This window comes from Oncorhynchus clarkii, chromosome 23, assembly GCF_045791955.1.
Source record: "Oncorhynchus clarkii lewisi isolate Uvic-CL-2024 chromosome 23, UVic_Ocla_1.0, whole genome shotgun sequence".
NCBI lineage: Eukaryota > Metazoa > Chordata > Actinopteri > Salmoniformes > Salmonidae > Oncorhynchus > Oncorhynchus clarkii.
The window spans coordinates 3,009,071-3,036,291 of record NC_092169.1 but is presented as its reverse complement, the minus strand read 5'-3'; the positions used below and the strand labels follow the sequence as shown (position 1 = coordinate 3,036,291).

The 27,221-nt window shown below is 40.8% G+C and overlaps 1 protein-coding gene across 1 annotated transcript; it reads right to left on the bottom strand.

The window, feature by feature from the left end:
• Nucleotides 1–1,285: 1,285 nt before the first annotated feature.
• Nucleotides 1,286–25,147, bottom strand: LOC139381608 (IKAROS family zinc finger 1 (Ikaros)). The gene is given in 9 exon segments (XM_071125261.1): nt 1,286–2,803; nt 3,373–3,507; nt 4,784–4,909; nt 5,497–5,664; nt 8,047–8,328; nt 19,769–19,891; nt 20,095–20,148; nt 24,840–25,051; nt 25,053–25,147. Coding segments are annotated over 9 exon segments (1,875 nt in total). The 5' UTR covers nt 25,133–25,147; the 3' UTR covers nt 1,286–2,108.
• Nucleotides 25,148–27,221: the final 2,074 nt, after the last annotated feature.

The window sequence follows — 27,221 nt, the reverse complement described above, 5'->3', positions numbered from 1 at the left end:
GAAGCATTCACCCACATCTTCTCTGTGGCCTGGCAATCCTCTCTGGTCTTCTGTGTGTTAGCGTTCACCCACTGTTCTCTGTGTGCGACAGTGGATCTTTGCTCCCTGGTTTTCTTTGTCCTGGCAGTCTGCTTCTTTGTGTGTAAGCACTCTTTTCTCTCAAGTTATCTGTGTTCTGGGGTGTATTCACTCGGGACCAAACGGATCCAAACGTAAGCAAACAAACCGGAACAGGGAGGGACCGTCCTGAATTTCTAATGGTTTGGACTAATAATTACACACCTGGTCTGGACCTCTGCTGTCCGGTGTTCAGTGTCCTGCCCTGTGGTTCTTTACCTGAATTATTTGAGCCCTACTGCCCTATTGCTAGATCTTTTAAACTATAGTGAATTGCTTAATCAACTTCTCTGTCATTTAAGCCATGGTGTACCACTGCTTGGTGATGATGTGGTTTCATTATATCATTAATACTTTTACATTTCAATCTCTAAACTACCCTAATATTCCTTTCTGAAAATAGCAGATAGGTTGGGTACATATGCAAATGCTTTAGTTGCCTGAATTTAATAGTAAGGACACTGTAGCAAACCCATATTGGGGTTAAAAACCATGTAAAGTATCTAATGTGCACTTTAAATACATTAAGTATTCATTTATTCATCATGAATTAAATTGGCAACAATGTTTTTACTTAAAAAAGAAATATAAATATTTACCAGGAATATACATGTCAATCATTCCCTCAGTTTTTTCTTGACCATTAGCAGCTACATTTTGAATGACTGGCACATTGTTAACTTAACGTTTTAGGAAAGTTTGAGAACGTGCAATTACATTTCTGTATTTCTATCAATTTATTTAGCCATTTGGTTCTCATGGCAGCATGGTTTGGTAATGAAAGAATTGAGAAGGTTGCTGACTCATGTTTCGGGTCATGTACTATACTTGTAGCTTTTTGCCTAGGGTATATTCTCAATGGCTGAAATGTACAGAGCAAACACCGTTATCTATTCCATGGGATATTGTTAGATCATTTACATTAAAAGTCAAATGTATTCATGTGCCAGATGTTGCACCCTAATGATTTATGAATTGCTTTGAATAACTACAATGGATTGTCATTCAAATGTCCAGGGGTAGAAATGGAATAGTGTGAAAAGTTGTCCATTTCCTCCAGTAGGAAAATACAGTGCAACCTTCTTTGAAATATCCTTGAAAATATTTGAACAGGTATATAATGTAATCCTGGTGAAGCTTACTATGAAAGAATAACAAATCAGCGTTATTTTTGTGTATGTAAAATATCCTTTATTGATATTTTGCAAGCATGATATATGAGTGAAAAGACTTTAAAAGTTTAGTCCAAATTGGGAGTCACATTTTCTTTGCCACCGAGGTAAAAAGCTGGGACAAAATCGAATCCCATCCGTACTTTATATCAAACAAACATCTTTCAGTAAAAACACTCTAGTTCGGTCATTTATTCAACTCAAATTAATGTATCACATTTGATTAATGGTAGGGAATGTTTGAACTAAATAAATCAAACGGGAAACCCTAACACCAACTGTAATAAATTACCAAAAAAACACGGCATAAATAATACATAAAAAGTCCATATAAAAAAAACATTTAAGTAAAATAAGGAGCTAAATTTCCTTGGGTGGGATTCAAATAGGTTATTACAGTGACAAATAACACTGTAAAGTTAGAACTTAAATGTCAAGCAATACCTTGTATTCTTTAGAATAAAATATACAGATATTCCTGTCTAGGTAGGCTATCAGAAAAACAGACATGTATTTAATGTACACAGACATCAAAGGGTAGATGAATGACTTAAAACTATACAGTATGTGACACATGATACTTACTGCTGAGGCACAATGATTTTTTAAAGTTGTTTGTTCAGTTATTTGAACACCTTTTTGTTTTCTAAAAAAGCAGATCGAGGAATAGTTTATTTTTCCTCCTGAACATGTGAAATACACATTAATTAGACTTGTTCTTCAACATGCAATTTCTTGACAATGTATAAAAATCGTGTGTGTGTGTGTTAATTACATGTGTATGTATGTTCATGAGTAAGTGTGTGTTCAGTTGGCAACTCAGTAGCGATGCTCCCCTCGGGTCATGTGTGACGAAAACTCGTAACGGTCCTGACTGCGATGGCCACAGAGGTTGCACTCGAAGGGGTCTCGGAAGCCATGGCAGCCCATGTGGATGGTGTACATCACATGGTCTAGGAAGAGGATGCGGCAGTGTTCACAGCGATATGCCCTCACCTGCTCCCCCTCTCCACTCAGCACCTTGAACCCCTCCGAGGCAATCTTGATACTGGCCCGCATGGCCTCGTACTGCCGCTGCTGCTCCTCCTTCCCCAGGGGCAGCACGCCATTACGTACCCCGGACGTGATGTGGTTTGTCAGGTAGATGAGGCCTGAGGCCCCGACACCTGCCCTCTCTTCATTGTTGCTCTCCGTGTCAGTGGAATCCTGGCCACTGTGGCTGGGGGAGCCGTCCTTCTCGCTGGAGGCTGACTTGGACTTTGCGAGCAACAGAAGATTTTCGGCTGCGCTGTCCTTGGCTGACAGGCCGTGGCCCTCTGCAGGGGGCTTGTGGAGGGGGTACATGGAGCCCATGACCCCCATGTCAGAGGAGGTTGGGGAGGTCTGGATGAGCGGTCGGAGTGACTCGGCACCCAGGTAGTTGATGGCACTGTTGATGGCCTGGTCGATGACATGAGGCTGCATCAGTTCCCCCGGGCAACCCTCGAAGGAGATGTCGGAGAGGCGTTTCTCACCTGAGGGTTAGAAAGAGAAAACAGATGAATACCAATGTTAGACTACAATTCAAATTTTAAAAAACTCAGTTTCCTGATATCAAACATTACAAGGACTTATGTTTAATTGTGGTTCTAGTGGTCAATTTATTGGCCACTTTTGACATTGAAAAGTGATTCTCCTTATTTAGAATATTCCATTCTTTCCATTTTTCTCATGACTGATTACTTAGTTTTAGTTGTTATTTCTGACATGTTTTGTAAATATATTTTTATTGTTAGTTTAAGAAAGAGTAATCTTCAGATACATGTATAACACACCAAGGGTAAGGATCAAGTTGAAATCAATGAAAATATTATCTTTGCTCAACTTAAATAAAGCTCAAACATTGTTATAATGATATGCAGATTCCAGGCACAAGGGTGATTATGCTGAATATGTGCTGTTTTTTTTAAATTGCTTATACTGCAGTGCAAAGGTAGCAAATCCGAATGCATCAAACTGAAATACACAATTCTGACAATTGGAACCTAAGTCCTGTGCTTTACATGTTTGTTGGTATGCGAAGGTAGAAGACTTTATCCCTTACCTACAAACTTCTGTGGCATAGTGCTCTTACGTTTGGCTACATTAATAGCTAGTCTGTCTAGCACCAAGGCTCTCTTAGATCCCATCTGGCTTAAGTCTTCCCTCTGCTCATTCTGGTTGCTTTCTTCCTTTACTACTGGAAAGCAAGACAGAAAAGTAGGTTTCAGAATCAAAGTAGTGAAATCTGACTTGATAAAAAGTACAATTACTATATAACAGGATCTTGCTACAATTTGCTAAAGCATCCCTCCCTGACTGTAGATACATGGCACAATGATGAGGAGGCCTTTATTGACAGATGTGCTGCAGTTGGTATACATTGGCCTTACTCACTAAGCAAAGCAGAGTGATCAGCCTTTCTCATCATTTCCTCTTCTTAACCTCTGCACTCTTGCCCCACTTCCTAATGTTGTCAGTTCAGTAGGCTACATGTACATCCGCCCACAATGGATCTCTCCTTTGTATAAAGAGGTCATTTTTTACGTGAGCTACATTATCTTACTATAAAAAGCTACATTATCTTACTATAAAAAGCTACATTATCTTACTATAAAAAGCTACATTATCTTACTATAAAAAGCTACATGATCTTACTATAAAAAGCTATATTATCTTACTGTAAAAAGCTATATTATCTTACTATAAAAAGCTACATTATCTTACTGTAAAAAGCTACATTATCTTACTGTAAAGGGTGACATTATCTTACTGTAAAAAGCTACATTATCTTAATATAAAAAGCTATATTATCTTACTATAAAAAGCTACATCATCTTACTGTAAAAAGCTACATTATCTTAATATAAAAAGCTATATTATCTTACTATAAAAAGCTACATTATCTTACTGTAAAAATCTACATTATCTTACTGTAAAAAGCTACATTATCTTACTGTATTTATTTAACTTTAAACCATGTTCCACATTCACAAAAGTCTTATAAGATTTTAAGCAGAACTGTCAACACATTTTTTAACAAAACATGAACTGAGAAGAGCACAGAATTTTTTTTTTTGTCATGCTCTTATTTATGGTTCATGGACTCACAGAATGAAGTAGTACAACTTGAAGACCATCCAAGAAAATAAGCTGCCGCTTTATTATTATTATTCTTTTTTTACCACATTTCCTTACTGAATAAAGTGTTTCCCCCTTTTAGAATAACTGGATATGAGTCAACAGTAACAGCAAAAAAACACTCCAATATATTATGGAAGCCTTGCATCCGAAGAGAAACATTTATTCTGCAGGTAAATGTCATTCAAATCGAGCCTGACCTGTTGGAAGTATTGTTGCAATTTCAACATTGTTGGTGCATTAATGTTGCCACCAGAGTCCTGAGTGGTGACGAGTAGTCAAGTTCAAAGTAGGTCAACAGTGTGGGTGAAGGTGAGAGACTGACACACACTAACCTGTATAGATGCTGTTCTGCAGCCCCATGCACTGGAGGTAGTTGTGACACCGCTCCTTGTGTTCCTCCAGAGAGCTACGCTGCTTGTAGCTCCGCCCACAGTAGGCACACTTGTGGGGTTTTCCAACTGCAAGAAGTGACAGCGGTGAGTATTGACAGCATTTTAATTGACAGCCATTTTTCAATCATGTGAGATGTCCATTGTACTGTCCATATTGTGAGTGGTGTACATGTGCATATGTTGTATTTTGACTTATAATAATGGTATTCTGTTTCATTCTCCAAAAGACCCAGTCCCATGTTTCATTGACATGATAAATGTCATGGTTTTATAATCATATCTTTGCAGATGACCAATATCCCACTGGGCAAAGACGTCAATTCAACGTCTAAGTCCTCGTTGATTCAACTTCATTTCATTGAAATGACATTGGAAACAATGTTGATTCAACCAGTGTGCGCCCAGTGGGATGGTTCCCACTCCACACTAAGACCACAGAGTACAGGGCAGGTGTTCCCTCACAATTCCACTGGGTAAGTACCACCACCCGGAAAAGTTGATTAGGCCCTAAACGGGAGAAATTGGACTGAAACAGGGAGGGACTACATGGATTACATGGTCCATTTTTTGTTTCTGTTTCAAAACCTTTTTAAAATGTTGCGTGCCCTAATGTCCACAACACACTGACCACTAATCCTACCCTCCTAACTCACCAGAGTGGGTACGCAGGTGACCGCTGAGGGCGTCTCTCCGGCGACAGGCATAGTTGCACAGGTGACACTTGAAGGGCTTCTCTCCTGAGTGGAGCTTGATGTGACGTAGCAGGTTGCCTTTCTGGGTGAAAGAAGCGCCACACTGGGTGCACTGGAATGGACGCTCTCCTGAGGACAAGAAACACCACACAGCAGGTTGTTAGGGCCAGCACACAGGAGCAGCTGCTACTCATCTACAGCATGTATCAACACTTTAAATGTAATTGGCTCATTGCAAATGAGTGTTGGCATATTTTTCACTGACAAGCACACTTTTGTAATCTCACAAATACATAACTGCAGTATAGGTGTCTTTGTGAGTTATGCAAATATTATCATGTAGAAAATAGGAATCTTTTCAGCAAAATGTTGTTTTATGAGCTCGGACACAAAATGACAATGATGTACATTACAGCAGATTAGTATTTTGTTTGTAAGAGTAGGCCTATATGAATGGAATTCTATGCTTTATATAACCGAGGGTTAATGCAAAGTGTTGACAGTGTGTGGGGAATGTATGGACGTGCTTTCTCTTTTGTCATCTTACAGTATGAGATGGACCCATTTTTGTCATTTGTATCAGTTTAGCAACCATTCTGAGTTTGTCATTTTGCTTTGAGCCGCACCAATGTCGGCTCGGCTCAACGAGAACAGCCTCTCTTCAGAGAATAATGGGCCCAGGTATAGAGCCATTGTCTGAATTTTGCTATCTGGATGCAAGAACTAAAGCATCTCCAACCAATAGCACCACTGTGGATGTGAATGTGGGAGTCACTGTACCGCAAGACTCCCAAGCACTAGAACACGGTGAATGATGGAGGAACTCTGAGCACAGGCCAATCAACCAGCCTATGAGGGTTTGAGAGCGGAGTGACACTCCATTTCTCCATGCACTCCCTGGCCCTGAACCTCGGAGCCGAATGGCGCTCTGATCGAACAAGAGCCTTTCAGACTCAGGCTGCCAGTTCCGTAATGCACCAGTGCCTGGGTCAATTTGATCAGAAAATCTCTTCTTTTTTTTTCTCTTCTTCTTCGTCTCTAAAATAAGAGCAGCCCATCACAATGCAAATTCAAGCTCATTTGAATAAAGTGAAGGAAACACTTTGTGTTGAGAGCCAGTCTTCCTGATCAGTGGTTCTGGAATAAACCAATATCTAGCCTCTCTGAGTGTTGTGGCATTCTGTGAGAAGGTTTTAATATGGCTTTTTTTTTCTCTCAAAAGGCCCCATAAAATAAGAGTTACCAGTGAAGCAGCAAAAATATAGAAAAAAGGAAACTCATTAAAAATGCATTTCAGGAGCAGACACACCACAGAATATTTTCTATTTAAATAGGAGGCACTTCATTATATATTTTATTATATGTTATTTTGCATTTACATTTAGTCTAGTGTTCCTTTCTTCCATTTTGGGTTCCATTAGTTTCTAAAGCTTGACAGTTAAGTGCCTTTTTGAAAAATGTTCCCCGCCACTGGTTTGGGTTCATTACAATAGAATATCAATTCTGAATTTTGAAAAACTTGTAATACTCGGATAATTGCCATTTTGTGGAGATTCCATTTAATTGCTGCAGATATCCTGTTTTTCAACTGTGATATAAGGGCATGTTTAGGGATTATATTCATCATACTTTTTCAATCTTGTCACACAACAAATTGATCACGAGCCACTTCTCTCACGTGATCATTTAAAAGAACACTCCGAGAATTATAATTGTATAGTGGCTTCCTCAGTCACCAATACAGAATATAGTGTAGATACTACAAATGACAGATGACATACTTGACCAAATTTCAATATTTCAGTCTAAAACATCCCTTTACAGCATTATAGACCAATATAATGACTATAGCACAGTAACTATGGGAAAATATGCCTCTGAAACTAATCCAAACCAATGAAAGCTACATATTATCCACATAAAAAAAACTCAACAATGTTTAATAACACATTATCTACTCATGTTAAGCTCTGCCAACATCAAATAGCTCCAATTGTTTAAGTAATAACTTTGACAAAAACAAGTATTCAACTGCTTCATTGCACCTCAATTACGGAGAAGTGACATGGTAACAGTTAGCAGCTCCTGGTGCTTATCTCGTTGAATTTAACACCATCGGTGGATGCCTAGCACTGTAGCATGGTAGCCTACTAAGTGGTGCTTAGTGGTCAAATATTCAAAAACATATTTATTAGGTGATAAGCACGTAATTGCCACTTTAGATTTCCAAGTAAATACCACGTAAATGGCGGACTCTAAAATAGTGTGAAACCCCAATTACTTGTGTTGAAGCCTATAACTCATGCTCTGTAGGCAACTTTGGAATAAGACCTAAGAACACAGACTAACCCTCGCAGTGCTCTGTCTACTGCTCTCGGTGTCTCAAGTGAAGATAAAGACACTGACAGAATCCATCTCATCTTCTCTACCCCACATACACATAATCTCTCTGTAAGGCTACCAGTGAGCGTGGGTGCAAAGTAAGGGCGATGAGTATCGCGGATGGCTTACCAGTGTGGCTTCGCTTGTGCACCATCAGCACATTGGGGCCAATGCAAACTATCCCACAGATATCACACTTGAGCTTCCCGTTGGGCAGGCGGATACCCCCAGCCGAGGAGTAGGGGCCCTTGCTGTCGGGGCCGCCTGCATGGGAGCCGTTCACTTTGGCCCCCGAGGCATCGAGCACGCGCAAGTCTTCCGCACACTCCTCCTCCTCCTCGCCATTCATCATCATGTCAATGGCGAGCCCATTCTCCTCGTCACAGCGAGCCTCAACTTTAATGTTACAGGCTGGAAAAGAGGGCAGTGGGCCACTGTTTAGAATAGGAACATGTTTCTGGGGGACTATAGCCTAACTAACTGTGTAGAAATATGAGTACATTACTATATTACTATTTGACTAGATGTAAATCTTTGACTTTCTATGGGACAATATGTGACTTTTTATTTTATGGGCATGTGTCTATGTCTCACTCTACTTGACTGGTTGTTTTAGTCTATGAGGTCTATGAACACCTGTGAGAGCATGCCTCACCTCCAATTAACTTACTGATAGGAATAGTTAATTGCGGCGTGAGAGCATTTATATCAGCACTTTCTGTGCAGCAATCCTCAATTCAACTTTATTGGCTGAGTACACTAGGACAAAACTTTGAAACAAATTTGCTGAACTCATGCAGTGGGTTCTTGTGATCAATGTTCCAGATCAAACATAACAGATGAATAATATAGATTTATTTTAAACTTTTGCTAAAGAAGATGGTGAAACTATATACTGCATCTCTCATCATCACTCTTCTGTGAAAATGACAGCAAGATAAACAGGAAACAGAGACACAGGAAGCCGTGTGAAACTAAGGATGGCAGCGGTGTCAACCAGACCAACAAACTATGATAAAGGCACACACAAACACGCATGCACACACACACACACACACACACACACACACACACACACACACACACACACACACACACACACACACACACACACACACACACACACACACACACACACACACACACACACACAAATACACATAAAACGCTAACTTAAAAACACAATGTCTGAACACATAGCCCATTAGGCTAAAACTGATTGAATCAACGTTGTTTCCACATCATTTCAACAATAAAAATTCAATGTTGAATCAACGTGGAAAATTGATTGGATTTTTTTTTTTTAAGTAATCAAAGTAAGGAAATGTTGTATTTTTTTCAGCCAACTTTTAAGCTAAATCCAATGACATGGTGAACTGTTTTTGTAGATTTCATGTTGAATTCACGTTAGGTGACAACTCAACCAAATGTAAATCAAAACTAGACGTTGGAACTAATATCGATTTCAACTGCCCCCATTTACACTTCATCCTGGCGCCGGGTTTGCTTAACTGTTGTCATTCTTTTCAATGGCTTTGTAGCCAGACTATGGCATGACAATCATTTGAATCGACGATTATCGTCTCAATAAAAAGCACCCGTTTTAAAGAAGCGAGTGTAAAAAGGAAATGTGACGACAAGTGCCCGATTTTAAATACTGGAGGGAATAAACACTTGAAACCTTGCAAACCCCTCAACCTCATTTGCATTTCATGGTGGCTGATTTCCTCATGTGCCTACCTTGTTTGTACACCCAAAGAGGAAGAAGTGGAAATAATGAATTATAGGAATCTATAGGGGGAAAAAGGGGAAGCGTCAGAAACGAGGCCTGCCTAACCAAAATACCAAGAATTATGGAGAAGTGACAGAAAGGGAAGCACAGACAAGGAATTGTAAAACGGTGTAACTGAAACTTGAGTCTTTTTTTGCAGGACGCTTGTTTTCACTGACACTTGGGAGGGAACAAGCTTCCATAGTGCGTGATTCATCCAGTGAAAGCGGAAAGGCAACTGGTGTGAACACAGTGACTTCCTGTTGCTCTCAAACACAACTTCATTATCAACCCAACACCACCATCTTGGTGATGCTGGATGAAATCAGCATTTGGTGTACAGTACTATGCTAGCTATTCAAATAATCAAATTCAACATCACATTGGTGATAGTGGATTGACCAAAGAACAATTCGTGTTGGAATTAGTTATATTATGCTAACTGCTGAAATACTGTAAGTGCAGGGCAGTACAATGCTCCTCCCTCACCTTACAACATTTTGTCTGTTGCCCTGTTGTCACTTTGCAATTGGACACATAGCCTACATGTTTTTCCACTGAGCAGGCGAGGTGAAGAGAACACAAACCACACGCCTATAGAACACAAAGGAAGCTAGCTAGATGAAAGCAGAAAGGCACGAAATAGAACAGAAAGAGAGAGCGCACCCCAGGCAGAGAGGCAATGATAACTGTGAAGAACATATTTTCAATAACCACTGAATTAAGGCCTGCATGTCTCCAATCATGTTAGGCCTACAGGTCAGGCAGAACAATAGACGTGAAGATGAGTGGGTGGTTGGCTACAACACGAATACAACCATTTTCCAACTTCTACATGATTACAGTAATGAGAGAAAAATATGTTAGTACCTTCTATGTGTTTGTTGTTCGGTTTAATGTAATGCATAAAACTTCTAATGTATTTGGTGGCTCGTCTGGGATTTCACTTATTTATTTGCATCAGAAAACAAGTGATAGACAGCAATACAGAAAAAATGAAATAAAACATTTAACGATGTGCAGGTGTGGTTGTATACAATACATAATATACAATACATAAGAACAAAAATAAGAAAGATTTTTAAAACCGAAAACAAAACCTACTAATTATGAATGTATTATTTAATTGATCAGTTACCACACATGCACAAAAATGTGCTTTGTTAAAGCGCGCGCGTGTGTGCGTGTGTGTGTGTGTGTATGTGTGTGTGTGTGTGTGTGTGTGTGTGTGTGTGTGTGTGTGAGAGAGAGAGAGAGAGTTACAGTGCCAGTCAAAAGTTTGGACATACCTACTCATTCAAGGGTTTTTCTTAATTTTTTACTATTTTCTACATTGTGGAATACTAGTGAAGACATCAAAACTATGAAATAACACGTATGGAATCATGTAGTAAATCATGTAGTAAAATATATTTTAGATTCTTCAAAGTAGCCACCCTTTGCCTTGATGACAGCTTTGCACACTCTTGGCATTCTCTCAACCAGCTTCATGAGGTAGTCACCTGGAATACATTTGTTAAAAGTTCATTTGTGGAATTTCTATCCTGTTTAATGCGTTTGAGCCAATCAGTTGTGTTGTGACAAAGTAGGGGTGTTATACGAAGATAGCCCTATTTGGTAAAAGACCAAGTCCATGTTAGGGCAAGAACAGCTCAAATGAACAAGGAGAAACGATAGTCCATCATTACTTTAAAACATGAAGGTCAGTCAATCTGGAAAATTCCAAGAACTTTGAAAGATTATTTATGTGCAGTCGCAAAAACCATCAAGCGTTATGATGAAACTGGCTCTCATGAGGACCGCCACAGGAAAGGAAGACTGAGAGTTACCTCTGCTGCAGAGGATAAGTTCATTAGAGTTAATTAACTGCACCTCAGATTGCAGCCCAAATAAATGCTTCACAAAGGTCAAGTAACAGACACATCTCAGCATCAATTGTTCAGAGGAGACTACGTGAATCAGGCCTTCATGGTCAAATTTCTGCAAAGAAACCACTACTAAAGGACACCAATAAGAAGAAGAGACTTCCTTGGGCCAAGAAACACGAGCAATGGACATTAGACTGGTGGAAATCTGTCCTTTGGTTTGATTTGAATGATTTGAGAATTTGAGATTTTTGGTTCCAATCGCCGTGTCTTTGTGAGACGCGGAGTAGGTGAACGGATGATCTCCGCATGTGTGGTTCCCACCGTGAAGCATGGAGGAAGAGGTGTGGGGATGCTTTGCTGGTGATTTATTTAGAATTCAAGGCACATTTAACCAGCATGGCTATCACAGCATTATGCAGCAATACGCCATCCCGTCTGGTTTGCTCTTAGTGAGACTATCATTTGTTTTTCAACAGGACAATGACCAAAACAACACCTCCAGGCTGTGTAAGGGCTACTTGACCAAGAAGGAGAGTGATGGTGCTGCATCAGGTGATCCCCCGACCTCAACCCAATTGAGATGGTTTGGGATGAATTGGACTGCAGAGTGTAGGAAAAGCAGCCAACAAGTGCTCAGCATATGTGGGAACTACTTCAAGACTGTTGGAAAAGCATTCCCCATGAAGCTGGTAAAGATAATGCAAGAGTGTGCAAAGCTGTCATCAAGGCAATGTATGGCTATTTTAAAGAATCTCAAAAATAAAATATATTTGGGTTTGTTTAACACCTTTTTGGTTACTACATGATTCCATATGTGTTATTTCATAGTTTTGATGTCTTCACTATTATTCAATGTAGAAAATAGTAAAATAAAGAAAAACCCTTGAATGAGTAGGTGTGTCCTGGATACAGCCCTTAGCCGTGGTATATTGACCATATACCACAAACTTTGAGGTGCCTTATTGCTATTATTAACTGGTTACCAATGTAAATAACTTGAAAATAAAATAAAAGAGAGCCGCACACTCTAGGAGCTCAGATGCAAAAATGTAATTACCAACGTTTCGACAGCCAAGCTGTCTTCATCAGGGTTTATGTCGATACGTTGGTAATTAACTTTTATTTTATTCTTTTATTTTCAAGTTTTCTACTCCGCTAGCCAGCACCTCATCTTAATAGGTGTGCGTTTCTTTTTCTTCTAGACCAAAGTAAATAAAACACTGAACAAGTATTTTTGCATCATACCCGTGTCATATTGTCTGATATACACACAGCTGAAATGTTGTTTCAGCCAATCAGCATTGAGAACCCAAACTACCACGTGTATAATTATTGTTTAATTTGACTTAAATGTCTGACGTTGACATTGAGAGGCAGATTTAGAGATTAATGGTAGCTGTTTTATTGCTCTCATTGTTTGCCCTTCTCTGTGTGATTTAACACTTGCTTCCCAAAACAAGTAAATCAAGGTGTGGGACTGTGTGACAAACATGATATAAAGTAAAAACCCTTCTATTTTTTTACCAGGCATGTCAGTACAATGATGTCCAAACTTAGACGACGTTGGGCCAATTGTATGCCATCCTATGGGACTCCCAATCACTGCCGGTTGTGAAACAGCCTGGATTTGAACCAGGGTGTCTGTAGTGACACCTCTAGCACTGAAATGTAGTGACTTAGGCCGCTGCGTCACTCGGGAGCCCCCCTTCTTCCCATCCCGAATTTTGTCACAATTTCCCCATACTGTATATCTCTGAGAAGCTACAGCACAGCAGTAGTAGTTCCCTCTGCCTTGCTAGGTTCAGTGCTATCTGCCTCAGCTATGTGATAGTGAGTAAGAGAGGGGCCAGAGCGACAACATGAGGGTTGGTGTAGAGCACTGAAGCTCAGGTATCTTTCCAGAGACTTTCCATGACAAAACCCTGGGCTTATTCACTTTACTTGGAAGTTAAAGAAATAAACATACTTTTCAACACTGTAGGCTATCATATAAAATCAGCAAAGGGCTTAATTATGGTACTGGAAAGCTATATAAATTATATTATTTTCTCATGGAAAAGGGTAAGGAGTCCTGACGTTTATGAGGGATGTTTGTGTGTGTATGTGTATGTAAACAAAAAATAAATAAACGTCCTCTCACTGTCAACTGCGTTTATTTTCAGCAAACTTAACGTGTAAATATTTGCATGAACATAAGATTCAACAACTGAGACATAAACTGAACAAGTTCCACAGACATGTGACTAACAGAAATGGAAGAATGTGTCCCTGAACAAAGGGGTAGTCAAAATCAAAAGTAACAATCAGTATCTGGTGTGGCCACCAGCTGCATTAAGTACTGCAGTCCATCTCCTCCTCATGGACTGCACCAGATTTGCCAGTTCTTGCTGTGAGATGTTACCCCACTCTTCCACCAAGGCACCTGCAAGTTCCCAGACATTTCTGGGGAGAATGGCCCTAGCCCTCACCCTCCGATCCAACAGGTCCCAGACTTGCTCAATGGGATTGAGATCCGGGCTCTTCGCGGGCAATGGCAAAACACTGACATACCTGTCTTGCAGGAAATCATGCCCAGAAGGAGCAGTATGGGTGATGGCATTGTCATGCTGCAGGATCGTGTCAGGATGAGCCTGTAGGAAGGGTACCACATGAGGGAGGAGGATGTCTTCCCTGTAACACACAGCGTTGAGATTGCCTGAAATGACAACAAGCTCAGTCCGATGATGTTGTGACACACCGCCCCAGACCATGACGGACCCTCTACCTCCAAATCGATCCCGCTCCAGAGTACAGGCCTCGGTGTAACGCTCATTCCTTCAACAATATACGCGAATCCGACCATCACCCCTGGTGAGACAAAACCGCGATTCGTCAGTGAAGATAACTTTTTGCCTGTCCCGTCTGGTCCAGCGACGGTGGGTATGCACCCATAGGCGATTTTGTTGCCGGTCATGTCTGGTGAGGACCTACCTTAGAACAGGCCTACAAGCCCTCAGTCCAGCCTCTCTCAGCCTATTGCGGACAGTCTGAGCACTGATGGAGGGATTGTGCGTCCGGGTGTAACTCAGGCAGTTGTTGTTGCCATCCTGTACCTGTCCCGCAGGTTCGGATGTTCGGATGTACCGATCCTGTGCAGGTGTTGTTACACATGGTCTTCCACTGCGAGGACGATCAGCTGTCCGTCCTGTTTCCCTGTTGCGCTGTCTTAGGCGTCTCACAGTACAGACATTGCAATTTATTGTCCTAGCCACATCTAGTCCTAGTCCTCACGCCTCCTTGCAGCATGCCTAAGGCACGTTCACGTAGATGAGAAGGATCCCTGGGCATCTTTCTTTTGGTGTTTTTCAGAGTCAGTAGAAAGGCCTCTTTAGTGTCCTAAGTTTTCATAACTGTGACCTTAATTGCCTACCGTTTGTAAGCTGTTAGTGTCTTAACGACCAATCCACAGGTGCATGTTCATGAATTGTTTATGATTCATTGAACAAGCATGGGAAACGGTGTTTAAACCCTTTACATTGAAGATCTGTGAAGTTATTTGGATTTTTACAAATGATCTTTGAAAGACAGGGTCCTGAAAAGGGACATTTCTTTTTTTGCTGAGTTTACTTAGTAACAGCTCCAGCTTCATTGATTTGATACATTGGTACAAAAGAGAAGGTACATTTCTAAATTCACAAGCTATACTGAACAAAAATATAAATGTAAAGTGTTGGTCCCATGTTTCATGAGCTGAAATAAAAATCCCAGACATTTTCCATAAGCACATAAAGCGTATTTCTCTCAATTGTTGTGCACAAATTAGTTTAGATCCCTATTTCTCCTTTGTCAAGATAGTCCATCCACCTGACAGGTGTGGCAATAAGCTGATTAAACCGCATGATGGCTGCACCCCTGCCCAGTCATATGAAATCTATAGATTAGAGCCTAATGAATTTATTGCAATTGACTGATTTCCTTTTATGAACTGTAACTCAGTAAAATACATTTTTGTTCAGTATAAGAAAAGAATACACAGGAAACACAGGTAACTGATAACAAGTCATTGGTGTTGGCTTAGATATCTAGTGTGGAAGTAAAAATAGCCTGTTGGAGGTTCCTGTAACGGGGCTTTTTTTCTCACTGCCTGATGAAAATAGGCCAGTGTGTGCTTGCCTGACTGTGGAAACAACCACATGCGTGTAAAACCACGTCAATGCCACACTGAACATGACTCCTTTGAGTGTGTCAGTGTTGATTAGGAGCACCAAAAACAAAGTGGACTTTTCTACTAGCCTTGAATTTCAGAGAACTCAAAAGCTTAGCACTCGGGGATGAAATAAACACGGTTGTCGTGAATGACTTAATAACTCTAATGATTCATAGCGAAAGAGAAATTGTGTCACCAGAAAGACCTACTGTGACATGTTTTTTACTGTCTGTGTGACTGTAATGACCAAATATATGTTTTTATTAACAATGGAATTCAATAAGGCAACTTGTAAAGCATACTTGTGAGATGATATGTCTTGTACTCCCCACACAAGGGGAATACTTGTTGTGCTTGTTGACTTGTATGGTGAGGCAATGAAGGATGAACCTGGAGACGCTTTGTAGGACGAACCTATGCTAGCTTTGGAAAGTAAATGGAAAACTGCAAAAAGCAACCAGGCTTTGAGGCCTTGAGCTTCCGTTATACTTTCAGCCTCTCTGTCTCAGTTACACGATCCTGTGTGCGATTTGCACTTCAGGCCCATAGCCTTTGTACCACATGATCCTGACAGATAATAATAACTCCCTGATGCATTTGGGGTTGATCAGCGAGCCAGCGATGCACTGCATAGATATAACAGTCACTTCCTCTCACACTGGTGATTAGATCTTCAGGGAGTGCAGAGCAACACATATACACAAACACTTACACTCGCTCACACTCAAAGACCAACACATACAACAGACGCACACCCTATTGTCTATGTTTAGGCCGACCTCTCTCCTGATTCAGGACCTCTTCAAAATACTATAAGACCAGATATAGAGACGAGGAATCATTCAACCCGTCCTTAAAAAACAAACTCAACAAAGAACACAATACAGTAACTTTTATCACCGATGACCTCTCATGACCTCTCAGTGAATTTACAAAAACATGTTAAAAGTACTATGGAATAATGTCTGTAACGACATTCCCAAATTGATCAACAAATATCATTCAATTGACTTAGGAAGCGCTCGAAAAAATTCTAAACTGTCTGACTGTGATCTCTAAGTCATAGTCCCCATTGTGCATCAGTGAAGATTTGAGTCATTTGAGCTGTTTTTCCTAATATGTAAAATCTGGCAAGTGAAATGACTAATCATAGGCTCAGCCACAAAGACAGTCATATGGAGAAAGTCATGGCTGACTAGGGCAAACCACAGCAGCATATGCCTGTGTTTCCCATGGCCTACTCTTCTATCTCTAGCTCAACTGCACACTTGCACAGAGCCCCCCCCCCCCCCCCCCCCCCCCCCAAAGGCGCATTTATGACCAAAATATCAGGAAGTAGTAGGGGCTAGTCCATGTAATGCTTTCAGAAATGTAATCAGTTGGTGGATCATGAATAAAAATTGGAATTGCAGCTGCTGGACGTGAAAGTCTCATCATGTCTTATGATGATTGCTCCACAACAAATGCTGACCGACGTGTTCACGTCAACTAAGGTGAATCTTGATAAAGACACGTGTGTACTTCATGATAGGTAGGGCAGTTACAATAAATCCCCGGTGCATGACAATGGGCATCCTTGTCGTAAACTATGGCACGCTGGCAAGGGCTGGAGTTCCTTATGTGTGCTGCTGAGTTAACAGCTTGACAGTTGAAGTGAAAGCGTGTGTGTGTGTGTTTGCAGGTGCGTTAGCAGTGCGGTGGTGCGATGCGCTGGGATGTGCCGTGCTGATCTCTGAACTCGACTCTGCTCCTGAAGTCTGTATCTCCTGGAGTGTTGAAACTGACTGATGGCAAGTTCTTCTTAGGAAACTCTTGCACATCCTATTTCAGTTTCCTCTGCTGTGACATGTTATTTGACATACGCCGCCTCAAAGTGCAACGGTACACGACACCACACTGCTATCTGGAGCTAATACAGAAGGAGCGACATTCTAATTTTACGCCACACTTTATAGCAACACTTACGGTGTATTGTAGTTATCACAATGGATCACCGACACATCCCACAAAGACACCCTAGCTATTGGTTGCATGAGCTACTGTACTTTTAGGCATAGAATATGATATGGTTCACCTTGCATGCAGGTAGGGGTGCTTTTCACAAATGTTCCCATGAAGCAACAATTCAAATTCCAAAACTCTGTGTGGTAAATGCTGCCTGGTGTCCCCTGATATCGCAGTCATGTCCCGAGTTGAAATAAACGTGTACATCAACTAATGCTAATATTATGTCCATGATATTCCCTGGCTTAATTTAGTAACATCCTCATATCAAGGGCACATTAGCCATTCCTTAAGGTTTTGCACATCATGAGACGGATCAGAGAAATGTGCAACCTTTCCTGCCAATGACCTAAATGCATCAATAACTTTTAGATTGCATGTTCAAAAGAACTGTGTTTGGTTAAAGTGCCAGATTGCAAGTAATGAGTGGATCTAAGGGATTGTTGTTACATGTGGCAACCGCTTGTTGGGATGCCGTTACGAAATGTTATGTTACTAACAAAATAGTTATGTTACTAAGACATTTGTTTTTATGATATGTGCAGTGAGCTCCAAAAGTGTTATGACAGTGACAATGTTGTTGTTGTTTTGGCTCTGTACTCTGAAATTATACAATAACTACGAGGTTAAAGTGCTGATTTTTTGTAGAGTCTGTCAGCTTTTTGGGGGGCGTATTTTAATCCATATTAGGTGGACTGTTTAGAAATTACAGCACATTTTGTACATAGTCCCCCATTTGAAGAGACCTAAAGTATTGGGACATAGTCACAAAACATGTACAAAACATTAGGAACTCATTCCTAATACTGAGTTGCACCCCCTTTTGCACTCAGAACAGCTTCAATTTGTTGGGGCATGGGCTCTACAAGGTCTCAAGACAATTCCACAGGAATGCTGGCCCATGTTGACGCCAATGCTTCCCACAGTTGTGTCATGTTGGCTGGATATCCTTTGTGTAGTGGACCATTTTTGATACACAAGTGAAACTGTTGAGCGCAAAAAAAACCCAGCAGTGTTGCAGTTCTTGACACACTCAAAACGGTGCGCCTGGCACCTACTACCATACCCTATTCAAAGGGACTTACATTTTTTGTCTAGCCCATTCCCCCTCTGAATAGCACACATACACAATCCATGTCTCAATTGTCTCAAGGCTTAAAAATATTTTTTTAACCTGTCTCATCCCCTTCATCTACACTGATTTAAGGTGGATTTAACAAGTGACATAAGGAATCATAGGTTTTACGAGGATCCACCTGGTCTGTCTGTCATGGAAAGAGTGAGAAGGTTACAGAGGCATAAATATCTAACCCCCCCCCCAAAAAAAGATATTTACGCCTCTGTAATTTTCCTACTTTTTATTATTCACAATTCATTCAGGAGTATCCGTAATCATGGTAGCGTCCACATGAATGTAGAAGTGTTTGGAAACATATTTATGCTTATTTACAATAAAGGTTATTCCAAAATGACACTACATTATTTACCATTCATTTCTATTGGGCACATAATTATCTGAAACACGACCCGAACAAAACAGCAAATGCATCCAACAAATGTATAGAGTCAAACCTTGATGTAGTCATTGTGTTATAGGAATATGGGACCAAATACTAAACTTTTGACTACTTTAATACAGATATAAGTGAATTTGTCCCAATACCTTTGGTGCCCTAAAATGAGAGGACTATGTACAAAAAGTGCTGAAATGTATTTTAAGTGTAGGCGGGTGTAACAAACACATGTATTGTTAATTATTCATGTATTTCGTCATGTATTTCCACATCATTTTTAAAAAGATCATTATTTTCATTATTATTATTAGCAACAACAGTGCTACTACTTTTGAGGGTTTACATATTTCTGAAGGTGCTCTGGAAACGTCTAGGTTTTGGGGTATACAGGTAAAGGTTTGATGGATATACTGGTCTAGGTGCAGCAACTTAACTGGTTCATAGGCCTACTGATGTAGGAGTGGTGCATTAGGGAAGCACGGTGAAACTCATGTGATCTGTCACTCACCCATGCCTTCTTTGTCACCCCTGTTGTTGTGTTGCAGATTGGAGCTAGCAGACAGGTCCTCTGGGATGGGCATGGCCTCGTCGTTCTCCTCAGACACATCATTGGGAGGGGGGCTGTCCCTGCCTACATGGGGAAACACCAGCAAACCCATTAGCCACCAGAACATGGTTCATTATTGCTCATAAGATAGAACCATAATTATCTATAATCTATTACATGTGGTATGACTGTGCCACTCAGCTTGGGCTCTGTGCAACTCACGCTGTGCTTCTCTGTTCTACCAGACATGCTCCTACAGTGCCAGTTCTGAAAACAGAAGCTCTTACCTGGCATCTGAGACATCTCCTGTGCCTCCTCCGTCTCCATTCGGTGCAGGTACTCTAATGGGATAGAGAGACACAGCGATGTAGATGTGTTTAAATGTAATCAACGGCTCCGCAGGGCTGAAAAAAACACAACATTATAAAAAGCCACAGCTGACTAAAGGGGTGACCTCTCTCTGTACAACTCCGTCACCCCGGCAAGATCACTCTTGTCACACTGAAAGACACACCACTGTCCCCCACATTACATTACAAAGAATTACAGACATTTTCATTACATGTCTGACAGAGAGGGCGGGCTGGGAGAGTGGCTTGGCCCCGCATGATGGGCTATGGCGATGGGGGTGCTGGGAAGGGGCTTTCAGACCACATTTGTTATTTATTGTTAATTTCCTGCCACGTAATCATCCACAAATGCAAACTGACTGCCGCAAAATTAAGCAGAAAATTAACTGGCCCTAGGTCACTGAGGATGCGTCTGTTTGCCCGTGCCAAGCTTATCGGCGCTCGTGTTCGCTCTAATTTACTGAGCATGCATCGCTGAGCGCGCCACTACCCGAGCACAGACATGTGCGAGAGGAGCCACAATCAGAAACAAAGAGAGAGGAGAGGGAGAAAGATAAGAAAGAGAGAGAGAGGAATAGGGAGACAGACAGTCCGAGAGAGATGCAGAGCGGGACCCGGAAAGAGAGAGCGAGACAGAGAAAGATAGAGAGGGGGAAGATACAGAGATAGAGAGGGGAGGGAACCAAGACTGACAGGGAGTGTGCCAGAGAGCGAAAGTGGAGAGAGAGAACCAGGGACAGGGAGATCGATAGAGGAAGGCCGAGGGGCCCCGAAGTAAGTTTCTCTCGCACAAGAGGGAGGCAGTTTAATGAAGAAGAGCACATCCCCTGGCCAGAGCCTGCTGCATATCTGAGGAGTCACCAGTGCGCGTGGCCCCATTAATAATGCATCCCCCTCAAGCCTGCAGCAGATGGGCACAACAGCCTCAGCCTCGGCTCCGCCACTTCAAGAAGGCCCTTGGTGGAGCCGCTTGCCCGGCCCAGCCAGCCACACAGGGAGAAGTGAAGCTCCCTAAAATAGCGAAGCAAGCCCAAGGGAGAAGGGGAACCTAGGCCTTCCTGTTTTACTGACAGATGGCTCCACACATTTGGAACAAATAGTGGGAAGCCACCAAGCAGCCCCCGCCGCTGTTGCAACGCACAATGTTCAGCGGACAGGCGAGTCGAGGCTGAGTTCCACAACCCACAGACACCCAGGACTCACGTGGGGGAGGTGGTGGGGGGGTGGGAAGGGCAGAGGTCATTAGTGCAGGAGATGTGGCGCAGAAAGCGCAGTTGGTGTTGCGTGCTGATGTGTGTCGATATAAGACTAGGAGGCCATGCCTGCGTCATCATTCTTTAGCATCTGGAGTTTGGAGGTCGAGAGGGGGTGGTATTCTCATGTGCCCTTTTTTTCTGGGCAGATGGTGCGAAGGGAAATACTGATGGTGTTGGTGGGGGACTTTGACAGAAGTGAGAAATGCATTCCCATGTTAAACCACAAGCGAGTTGTGTAGGCATGTGGAGAGCAAGGTGCATGAGAACATTCAGGAAGTTGTATATTCACCCAAAGTGACACCGTTCTTACTTTTAGTACCTGATGCTAGATTCAAGTAATGTTTTGGGGGATGGGGAGCATTTTTCATATAATGCTTTTATCCCCTGTCTAAGGTTCACCGTAACGTTTCATTTTGATCCACAGGCGTTTGTGAAAAAAGACAATTAGTTGAATTTCTTGCTCTAATGTTTTTTTTCCCCTTGTTGATAATTCTCAATATGTTGTATATTTTGTGGATGGTTTCATTCAGACAATATTCCAGAATGACACCACCTTCTAAAGTCCAGTATGACAAAACAAGGCACTAACGGCAACAGCTGCTTTATGAAAGTGCCTCATAAAGGGCAGGAAGAGTCATGGCAGTGGGTTTGAGTGCGCTTACTAAGGGGAGGAGAGACAGGAAGAGGGCTGTGGGTTCACAACACCCTCAGTCCTAACTCAAGGGATTGTGTGTGTGTGTGTGTGTGTGTGTGTGTCTGTGCAGAGCAGGGTGCGAACACATGAAAGGGAGCAGGGTGGAGACTGAAACAGCCTAACCGTTAAACAGCCAAAGTGGACTACACCAGCACACTTTGGATAATGGGAGGAAGTAAAAACGGACAGACAGGGTTTTATAATATAAACTATAATCTAGCAACTCATATTCATCCTTAAATGTTGGAATATCAACAAAAATCATATGCAAATTACATGGGGGCTAATACCAATGAATCAAACAGTCATATATGAAAATCAATACAATCTAGGTGGTGATATAGAACATCAGGCTAAGTTTTTCAGACGTTTTTGTTGTTGGTGAAAATTAAAACAAGAAACGTATCATATCAGGTATTCTTACTTGAAATGTTTTTGTTCCCAAACTATTATTAGCATATGCTGCTTCTGTGAGAAGTGTGATTCAAGACTGTACTTGAAAATACTCATTTGTTTCTCCAGAAAATTCCTTTTGACATATGGCATACAAAAAACAATCACTCAGTAAGAACAGTGGCTTTTGTGGCAATGTTTTCCTAAAATACAATGTTATCAGTTTGATTAATATATTTTGATAAGGAGATTTAAAAAAAAAATGGATATGACACTTTGTGTACTGAGTCCCACCTCATCCATTGCGGTGTTAAATAAAACAAAATTTGTGCCATAACTCGCTCATGCCTTACCAGCGACCCACCTGTGGTTCCAAACCCACAATTTGGGGAACCATGCCCTACTACACTATACCACGTAATATAATAAACAGTCAAAACAGTCATCTTTTAATATTTATACAGCAATTTCTCATTGGAAATTAAGGAAATGTGTCGCCATGAATTGAAAGATGATAATCTTACTGAGCAGATGTTTGGGCACCTATTGTAAAGGGTTGGAATGGCTACATTACAGGGGCGAAATGAGTTTCCTTATAGGGTCTTCAATTGCATCTGACACACTTCATTACCCTCGTATTCAGTGACGATCATTTTAATAACTGCCTTTCTTTCGCTTTCCCCTTCCTCAGTCTGCTCGTAACAAGGAAGTGGATGTGTCCATAAGCATGTGTTTGCAGCATTTCAACCATCCTCAATCCGAAGAAGCAGATACATAAAATGTCATAATTGTGCTATGGGGTGGGGTGCAAGTCATTGCTTGATTTACTAATAGTAATTTCAATATACTGAGTTGATTTCATATGAGGGCAAGTACATTTGACTAGTTGTTGTGTTTTTAATTTTGGATTCATTTTTAAAATCCACTTTTAAAAAGTATATAGGCTACTACCATCAAATTGAAATGTAAGTGTTTAGCTGCCCTAAAAAAAAGTGAGTACCTTAGAGAACACCTGCTCTTTCCATGACAGACTGAAGAGGTCAATCCAAATGAAAACTTCAGTCAGTTTTTGCCCAGCGGGAGGCTATGTTAACAGAATTGAAATATTGTTATCAACACATTAAATCAAGTTAAAACAATATCAACGTGGCTTTTGATGCTTTGTGAGTACAAACTGGACAATGCGCAAATGATATACCTTCTTATGTTTAACCAAATGAATTAGACTTGAGTTGGATTTTGCATTGTTTATTTATATAGTTCTACGTTATAGGAATATAATAACCTACGAGTTAAAGTTTGTAGAATTATTATGTCCCAGTGCACAGAAGTGTGAGAAGTTTTGTGGACTTGTTTCCCCAATTTCTCTCTCAAAATGAATCTTCCTTTGGTGTTTTTGTTGAATGTCAGTTTCACAACATGTTAACAGTTACTTGAGTCCTGCCCACCAATACTATCTCAACACACAAGTCATGTTCGGCTCAGACCAACCAATGGTTGCGAACGTCTTGGGCACCTTGAAACAGGATTTCGAAGTGTGTGTGTGTGTCTCTTTTTCATGTAACTTTGAGAAAGCAGAGAAACACCACGTTTTTTTTATCCTGTAGGCAACGTAGTATAGCTAATTAGTTTCAGCAGTCTCATTGAGGAGTGTTAATATAATGTTTTTGCGTTTATTTGAACTCAGGCCTACTTCGTTTGATTTGTAATAATATGAAGTGGACTTCTGAAATAAGAACTCTTGAATGACATGAAGCTTGAATGACATGAAGCAAAATAGTTATAATTAGATATTAATTCTGGATGCGCACAGTTGCAACAGGTGTTGATCTGGTACGAAAAGTGAAAGGAGTCTATGTAAAACTTGCAAACCACAAAAACGAATTTTTGTTTTTATATTAACCATAATTGTTTTAGACTTTAATCGTCAATGGCAAGATATATAACCTGATACTTCTATATGGTCAAGATAATTGTGAGCAATTCCTGCAATCTCCAAAAAGGAGTATGGGAAAAGAGGAACATTTTCCATTATTCCATTATTTTCCTAAGTGCGTTTGATATTAACTACAATGCTGATCAAAATTGTATAACATTCATTAAACATGACAATTTCCCTGGACTTTTTGGTCAAATCCGTTACATGCGCCACTATACAAATACTCGCATCACAGGATTTCAGACGCTCGCGCACCTGCACCAGACTTCAGGACAATGTTTTCCAATCCGCTACATAGTTCATTTTTTTTTACGAATAAGGCCCTTTCTTACTATTTAGAAATACGAATAAACGCTTTAAATGAGTTCGAAGTTAACAAGCATCGTGAAAGTTACTCTACCTGCTATTCCTTGAGTTTGCAATATGAAGTTCTTCCAACTCTCCCCCGCTCCATGTGCAGAAGTTCGAAGCGCCGCGGCAGCCCCATGGAACTCTGCCCTCGGTCCCTCCCCTCTCCACTGTACTTCCTCTTTCCAGCCTAACATTTCAATGTTTCTGTGCTCGACTGAGGCATTTTGCTTGCTTTTATCCAGAGGTCGAGTCTGCTTGGGGAGTGGAGGCAGCAGCCCTTAGCTCTTGCTTTGTATCGTGCCAATAAAAGCTGACACCCAGTAGACCATTACTGGCAGCCATGCATGAGATGGGATGAGGCGCACAGGAGACTGGACGATTCATTGTTTATTTATTTATTTCGTAGAGAAGGATGGGGACTCCTCACTTGCATATGAGCAGCTCCCCTTCTGTCACCTGTTCTGGCATCCTATAAGAGTCACAGCGCAATTAAAACGACAACTGTGTTGGTTTCAAATTATGTGTAAACAAATATTGTGACAGGTACACCACAACCATTGTGTAAAGTTGCATCTTTCCATGTGCTTTTGTAACAACAAATGCATATTATCACGTATACTCAACCCTATACTTTTATACCATTCGAACACATTTCATTATTGAATCATGAATAATTCAGTGACATTATAGAAATGTAGGCTAGTACTCCTATGCGCTTAATCACCCAAGGTTTTACATTGTTAGCCCATCTTTCCAGTAGGACAGAGACCTTTGAGGTGGCAGTGGTTTGCTGAAAAACGAGAAAAAAATAGATAAGTCTCTAGATCAGGTGATGCTAACTGAGGATAATGCTCTGGTCTAGAAATCTCATTTGAAATCATTTATTCCAAGCAGCTCTGCGATTGAAAAAATGTGAAAGAAAAGTCAAATGTATTAAACACCTAATAACTCTTTAAAGAGACTCCTAAAGACAAGCAACCAATTGACTCATTGCTACTGTCTCATTGATACTGTATATATACTGATATTGTATCAGCTGTTTCCTTGTTTAGGAATACCTCAGCATGTCCCTCCATTGGCAGACTGGGCAGTGTGGATGGATTGCACGAAGAAGTGCTGCCTCTCTTCGCCAAACCCCCCACCTTTTTACTCATGTCACTACTATATAATTGCATTTTTGTTTAGTGCACTGAATTAAAGTTCTGCCAACATAGTAGCAGCATTTTAGCCAACATATTTTAGGGCACATAAACTTTAGTTTTTTTTTTCTTCAGAAAATTCATAGTAGTTTGTAAATGCATATTTAAAAAACGAACTTGTTAAGAATATTGGTCTATTACAGTATTGCATGCACAAATGGGATATTGCCTCAAATTATTCAAAGCGATATAATTTGTGGATTAATATTTATAGAAATAGTCAATAAATAATGAGTAATATACCTCTTGTTTTATTCAAACAAATCGGCTCATTTCTCTGCCATGTTTAGTCATTACACCTTAAATGAAGTTTCTGGTACAGTGAATCTGTGCTGCAATATACTATGAGAAAAGTGACTGTTTCTCCCATTATCCCATTCTTTTCTAACCTTTCTGAGTGGTGCTATCTGTGGAGACGCTGCATGTTCTAGATAGCTAAATCCCCTAAACTGTACAGTGGAAGGCAGCCCTTATCTCAAAAGGAGCACAACATTCACATGCAGTTGGGCTGGTCATTGGCGCAAAAGAGGAACTTTTAGCAGGAGTGTGTTTTTGGTCTGTTGTTTCCACATGCTACTGTGGATTACAACAGCCTCCAAAGAGTTATTTTGATTCCGTCTCTATGAAGGCTAGGTACCTTTAGCTACAGTACAGGTCTGGTAAGGAACTCACTGTGAGTGCGAGGCCAACATAAAGAGCTGTGTCATAGCAGAATTAAGGGCCCTGTAGCCCAACTCCTGACCAGAGGCCAGACAGAGGGAATCTCAGAGCAGAAGTGTGAATCAGCACAATGTGCATTCTAATCATGTCCAGCAGAGGAGCATGGTTTTCCCAGCTGTAGAGATACCACCCTATTCCAGTGACACAGCAGACCTTCTCACGTGTGGGGCGACACCAGGACACAGGGACACAGTCTAGTTTAAAGAGAGATTTCATCCATCACGTTTACAGTACTTGTATTTCTCTCAGCAGGTGGCACAGTTTTGTTTCTTGAGCATTACTTTTGAAACCTTTAGTGACATTAATAAAGTGTACAGGCATAATGGGTTATGATGAGGTTATAATGCATTGTAAGACTTATACTGAGCTTGGGTATGTCTTGATATCATCTTATATTGATACTGACTGGATAAAAGCCCTTAGTTAAAAATGTCCTACGTTGAGAGACATAACATTTATTTATAAGCCTTATTATAAGACATGATACATAATCATATATGCTTATAACAAGT